We start from the raw sequence: 6,861 nt of genomic DNA on the forward strand, positions 1-6,861 counted from the left end.
CATCCTAGGAGTTCATTTGATAGGACCACTCTTCCTATGGGTCTGGTGACACCCTAAGTTCTCTTGGCAGGAGTACAAAGGACTTAACGCCAATTCTAAATACAAACATATATGAGAGGCTGAAAGTAGTAGGTATAACCAAGATATGGACACCAAATTTTAAACTCATAGATGCCCTAAAATAACTCTGTTATCAGTTATTCATTAACTGTAATTTCAGCCTATTATAAAGTTGACTCCTAGGTGACAGCCAAACTTTCCTTTCACACTACCTAATAGAGAAAAGCTATTCAAGAGTTGTACAGTGTTTTGACTTTAATATTAACACAAAGGTTAAATAAATAAAAATGATCAAGCTTGGTTTCATTTACAAAAGAAACAAACAAACCTACAATGAGGTTTTCAAATGTACTTTATTTCTTCAATCACGCCATATTTTAATGGGTACATAATGCTTTTACTTGGCATCAATTATGAGTTGATTTTGAAACAATTCAGTATTAAACGAGCTGGGATGATCACTGTTCTCTCCATTCCTTTGGGGTGACTCTGCCAACAGGGGACAGGTTCCATTCTATTCCAATTTGTGTTGCTGTCTGTAAGAATTAAAATGCTGTCAGTTATATGTTTAAACCAGAGCCCACTCTCCCTTGGAGAGTATTTCCTAAAGTGGCAAAGGTATTCTGCACTATAGGTTAAAAACACACAGAAAGTCACCTGGGATACAGTGCCCTCCAGGTAGGCCAAACCTAATTGCTGTCCTAATTCTCTAGAGCAGTGCTGTTCAGTAGAACTTCCAGAGATGAAGGAAATGTTCTGTATCTGCACTGTCTAATACAGTTAGCCACTAGCTACATACAGCTATTGAGCAACTAAGATGTAGCTAGTGTGACTCAGCAACTACATTTTAAATTTCATTTAATTAATTCAAATTTGTATATCACATTTCTATACTACATCCTCAAAAACATTGTTGCACTCAACCACGACTACCTAAATACTGCCAAAGAGAACTTTTATAATATCCCTTCTTCAAGTAGCACTTCACTTCCAAAAGTGCCCCCGATCACACATTTGTTCAACATCTGTTTACTCTTCCAATTAAGTACACACACTTATTTTAATAATATATCTGATTTCAGGAAGATCAAAATAAGAATGAAAAAGGCCTATTAATAAAGTCTTTGATTATTAAGGCAAGGGTTGTTTCATATCTTTTAAAATCAGTTTATATATTTATTATAACTTCAAGACTCCTATTTTTAACCAGCAAGTACAGTGACTGGTAAGTAGATTGGTAAATGAAGATGTAAAAAACTAAAATATTAAAAGCAAGTCACTTTATATGTCATCCATCAGAAATGCTGTACTCAGTTCTTCTATAGAAGAAAGGTTGATTAAGCAAAGAAAGGTGACCAAGATGGTGAAACCCTGGAAATCATATAACAAAAAAATGATCAACAGAACTAAGAATGTTTAATATGAAAGAGAAGATCCAGGAGACATGATAGGAATCTTCTAATATCTAACAGCTGATACATGGAAATGTGATCAGAATTTCTGTATTGCAATGAAATGATGGGTAAAATATGAAGGAGGCAGATTTTAACTCAACATAAGATCTTTTCAACCAGCTACACAATATGGAAAAGACTGCCTTTTGATCCACTAAGCAACTTGTCATTGGAAATGTTAAGAACAGATGACGGATGAATGCTCAATGTTGAGGAAGAAATTCCTGCACTAGGTGGGTAATTACGTTAGAAAATCTCTAAAGCCCCTCCTAACTAGAAATGTATACTGTGTGAAAACATTTTGAATACATGAGATAAATGGGAATAAAAAACATCTAAAACAGGTTATCAATCAACAGTACTTACATATGCCCATACAGCAACACAGAAAGTGGCTCCACTTGCTAATACAGCATTACCATATTTGTCATGGAAATCAGGTGCCCGCTTCTGGTGGCTCTGCCTTGCCATTGTTTGCGGAATGCTTCGAACTTAAAGGGGGAAAGAAAAGAGAATACGGGAGCATATCTATCAATTATCAGGAAAAGAGAACATGTGTAATTGATATTGCCACTCACAAAAGCCAAGGAAGTTAATTCTACAGTATTACGCAGTATAATAAAATGTTAAAACATATTGCAGCTAAAAGCAAAGTAGCATACTTTGAAATGCTTCACAAATAAGATTGACAGATGGATAAATATGTGATATAACAAATACAGCAAAATGTTAGTTGTAGAATCTATGTGGTGGGTATGTGGGTATTCATTATACAATTCTTCCAACTTTTCGATATGTCTGGAACTTTCCACAATAAAATGTTGAGGGGAAAAACCAAGAAAAAGTGATGTCAGTAACATCCATGACAAATTGGTATTTGTATAACCTCTGAACTTAGCTCCTACTTCATTAATTTGAGTATTTATGACTTTGAATTTCACTAAAGTTTACTCAGCAGTGCTCAACAACTTACAACATAAAGGGGTAAATAAACTCAAAATCATTAAAGCACGCTAAATGTTTATGACCTTAAAATTACCCCAAAACCTCCAAAAACTAGAGTAATCTTGACTTTTTAAAAAAGTGACTAATGAATATAGCACCATGCTAAAAGAAATGGGGTATATGGAAATGTGTAAGACACAGACCCTGTTCTTGGGTAACTTCCACTCTAGGGGAGGCTATTAGATACAAAGACACAAACCATTATAATAAAAGGAAGTACAATGTTACCTAAGCACTTTGAATAGCAGGTAGGATTTGGTTATGTAGCCAGGCTATTAGATACAAAGACACAAACCACTATAATACAAGGAAGCAGAATGTTAGCTAAGCACTTTGAATAGCAGGTAGGATTTGGTTATATAGGCATGGGAAAGGCAAATCTGAAAAAAGCAGAGACAGAAAACCCAGTGTCCTAGAAAACAAATTACGTTTGAAGGATAAGGTAAATAAATTAGTAACAGGAGGTAAAACTAGAAAGGTTCATGGAGGGCCACTTTTTTGGTAGAGGTAAAAGCTGTTGAGCAGAATGACAACATGAAAGCTTTGCTATTACTGCTATTTTAGTAGAAAGAGTTTCAAACTGCCTCTGGAGGTACTTGGGGGGCTTGGGAAAGAGCCAAGACTGGAAAATGCATATTTCCAGCTGCTTTTTTCTTCCTCTCCAATCTAAGTAGCAGGTCCTTATTGTTTTAGAGCCTCAAAAGGTATGTAATGAAAAACGTATTAAATAAACAGCAATGTTGCCCATTCACTAGCACTTATGAATATAATGGGTTATGTGATACAATGGGTTATTTGATATAATGTGATACAATGGGTTATTTCAGGATAGTTATTTGACCATTTAATGGTTTCTTCGCTTAAGTGCCTTAGTTTTTTTTCACCTTTAGTCACACTTGGGATGAGCAAATTTACAAACATTTCCCAATATAATCTGCTCTAGAGCAGTTAAAAAGTGAGCATGTGAATTCCACATTGAAAATAACAACCCCCAAACCCCTTTCCTGAGGTACAAGGCCCTACCTGCTCAAAAAGCAAAGAAAATAAGATTACCAAGCAAGCAATTCTGGAACACCTCATGACCTCAACACTCAGGTCACCCAAGTGGATTTCTTTGGACCTCTTCTCTGTGACAAGAAATGGTTCAGTTACCACCTATTGGTAATCTCATATAATCCTCAACAACTCTATGAGGTAGGTATTATTTACTAAGCCTCTATTTTACAAAGGAGGAAAATGAAGTTGAGAGAGGTTAAATCATTTGCCCAAAGTGAAAGAGATAATAGATGTGGCTTTTGGAATATGAAAAACCGGTCAGACAACTATTTTTTGGTTATTGTCAAAGGTGCTTGAGCGTTTAGAACACAATCTAGTAATACTTCTAATGACTCCATAAACAGAAAATAAAAAGATGGCTAAAGAAGCAAAATGGTAGTTGTTTAAGGTCACTTTCATTGTAAAACTGCTCACGTTACTCAAGGTCACCTTCAGTGCAAATCAAGTATGGAAATGACTTTTATCTCTCCAATCTAGTGCATTCTCAGTACATAATGCTGGTCTCAAAATTTCCCTGTACCTGCCTAACTTTTAGGTAAGAAAAAAATGACCACAATTATTTAGTTAATAATCCACAAATAACATAAAAGCTGCAGTGCTACCATTTAGGTTGTCTCCCTGCAATGAAACCAAGAATTGGAGAAGAGGCTCTTCCATTTGCGGGTAAACTTGTCCCCAAAGCTAAAGTTTACGGAATTACTTAAGGAACGAGAAGTGTTCACCAGGTGTCTCCCTTGAAATCGTAGGCTACCGGAAAAAAAAAAAAAAAAAAAAAAAAAAAGCAGAGCTGGGTTATGACTCCAGTAACAAAAGAGAGCTGGGAACCCAAACAGAAACGCTGAGCGATTAGGCTAATGCTAAGGACATTTTCCCAATTACTTGGGGTGAAGTAGGAGACAGAGCATTTAGAATAATAAAGTCGAGATGCACATGGAAGGAAGGGGCACGAAAGACCACGAAGACAACGGATAAAGGCAGTTGGAAAAGATGTGCTCACAATTTTTGCTCACCTCCGAGACGACTTAGTGCGTTTTTGGCCAAGGGAAACATCGTGAAGCTGAAGACAGAACGGCGGCAACTGCAGCTGCTGACTTCTTGCAATTTCACCTCTAGTACCCTTGCAAAGCGCCCTGAGAAACAAAATGGCTTCCTGCTGAGCTCGTTAAAGAGATTTGATGAATCTCGCGAGACCTGTAAAAAACCTATAGAATTTGTCCTCTTTACAGCACGGAAGGATAAACGCCTTGTGGGAAACGAAGTTTTACACTTTGTAAATGACATACCAAGATATTTACGTAACAATGAGAGAATCCCTGGCCTCGAAGCCAGGTTTAGGGATCTATAGAGGAGAGCTGAGACATTGATCTCAGACTGAGACATCAAAGGCACCAGCTTCAAGATAGTGTTTTAGAGGACTGAGCTTGTATCTCGCTCCACACTAGCAGTACTTTCTGTTCCCTCCAAACTTCCTTCATTTCTTTAATTTTTTTCCTATTACTACCTACTAATTCGTTTAACTTTTAATTTTGAAATGATTTCAAGTTATGAGGAAACTTGCAAGAACAGTAAAAAGAATTATTAATATGTAGATAAATATGTGATAAAGCAAATTTAACAAATTGTTGATTGTAGAATCTTGGCGGTGTGTGTTGAGTACAATTCTTTCACTTTGTATATTTGGATATTTTCATAATAAAATATTGGGGGAGGGAGACTTCCTGTACACCCATTACCAAGGTACACCACTTGGTAATATTTTGCCACATGTTTTCTTTGTGTGTGTGATTAAATACATGTACATAAAAGATGTATATATAAATGCATCTCTTTTTTTCTGAACCATTTGAGAATAACTTGCATACGTCATGTGTTTTTACCTGTTAATACTTCAGGGTTCATTTCCTAAGAGTAAGCTATTCTCTTACATAACCACAGTACAGTTATTAAATTCAGAAATTTTAATATTGAGACAGTACAGCTCATATTCCAATTTCACCAATTACCCCAATATCTCTATCCAGAATTCAATCCAGTTCCCTGTATTGAATTTAATTATGTCTTTTTTTTAAACATCTTTATTGGAGTATAATTGCTCCACAATGGTGTGTTAGCTTCTGCTTTATAACAAAGTGAATCAGCTATACATATACACACATCCTCATGTCTCCTCCCTCTTGCATCTCCCTCCCACCCTCTCTATCCCACCCCTCTAGGTGCTCACAAACCACCGAGCTGATCTCCCTGTGCTATGCAGCTGCTTCCCACTAGCTATCGGTTTTACATTTGGTAGTGTATATATGTCCATGCCACTCTCTCACTTCGACCCAGCTTACCCTTTCTCCTCCCCGTGTCCTCAAGTGCATTCTCTACGTCTGCGTCTTTATTCCTGTCCTGCCCCTAGGTTCTTCAGAACCTTTTTGTTTTTTTAGATTCCATATATATGTGTTAGCATAAGGTATTTGTTTTTCTCTTTCAGACTTACTTCACTCTGTATGACAGACTCTAGGTCCAGCCACCTCATTACATGTAAGTTATGTCTTTAGTCTCCTAGAAAATCAAACAGTTCCTCGGCCTTTCTTTGTCTTTCACGGCACTAATTTTTTTCTTACTAAGGTAAACTTTATACTCTCAAGCTTACATATGAAGGAAGTGAGGTGCAGAATCAAGATTAGGCAATTGTAAGTGACAACTGGTAACGGACCTTCTGACTCCACAGGTCTGTGCTCCGTAATATATTTGAAGAGTACAGGCCAATTATTTTGTAAAAGTTCCCTCAAATTTTGTGTGCTTGACATTTTCTCCTAATTAGATTCAGTTAATGCACTTCTGACAGGAATACTACATGACAGATATGTCTTCTTAGGGCATCTTATCAGGAAGCCTATAATATTAGCTTGTCCCATTATTGATAATGCCAACTTTAATCATTTGATCAAAAGGGTGACCTCCAAGTTCCTATAGTATAAAGTTACTGTTTTTCCCTTTGTCATTAATAAGTAACGTGAGGAATACATTCAGACTATGTATATATCCTGTTCTTTATCAAACTTCCACCCACTAGTTTTTGTATCCATTGATGATTTTTGCCTAAAAGAATTATTAGTATGAAAGTTGCAAAATGGTGATTTTCTAACTCTATCATTCCTTCCATATTTAATACTGAGTGTTCTACTATAAAGAGGAGTTTGATCTTCTCCCCTATTTATTTGTTCACTATCAGTGTGGATCCATGGATTCCATAGGTTATAATCCATTGCTATCATGATTTATTTTAATGCTCAATAGT

General features: G+C 36.4%; 1 protein-coding gene across 1 annotated transcript; it reads right to left on the minus strand.

Annotated features, from left to right (window-relative positions):
* Positions 1–394: 394 nt before the first annotated feature.
* On the minus strand, positions 395–4,745 carry COX7B (cytochrome c oxidase subunit 7B). The gene is made up of 3 exons (XM_060002273.1): positions 4,586–4,745; positions 1,881–2,005; positions 395–596 (listed from the first exon to the last, which is right to left on the minus strand). Exons 1-3 carry the CDS (start codon positions 4,623–4,625, stop codon positions 519–521), a joined length of 243 nt encoding a protein of 80 aa, XP_059858256.1. The 5' UTR covers positions 4,626–4,745; the 3' UTR covers positions 395–518.
* Positions 4,746–6,861: the final 2,116 nt, after the last annotated feature.

The sequence above is a fragment of the Delphinus delphis genome, chromosome X (genome assembly GCF_949987515.2).
Source record: "Delphinus delphis chromosome X, mDelDel1.2, whole genome shotgun sequence".
Taxonomy (NCBI): Eukaryota; Metazoa; Chordata; class Mammalia; order Artiodactyla; family Delphinidae; genus Delphinus; species Delphinus delphis.

Bases quoted from the DNA above. Each gene is read 5' to 3' on its own strand.
- COX7B (XM_060002273.1), bottom strand. From the start codon at position 4,625: ATGTTTCCCTTGGCCAAAAACGCACTAAGTCGTCTCGGAG. The intron at 2,006-4,585 runs GTGAGCAAAAAT...TCCCCCTTTAAG, and splicing joins CGCACTAAGTCGTCTCGGAG to TTCGAAGCATTCCGCAAACA. The intron at 597-1,880 runs GTAAGTACTGTT...TAATTCTTACAG, and splicing joins GTGTTGCTGTATGGGCATAT to ACAGCAACACAAATTGGAAT.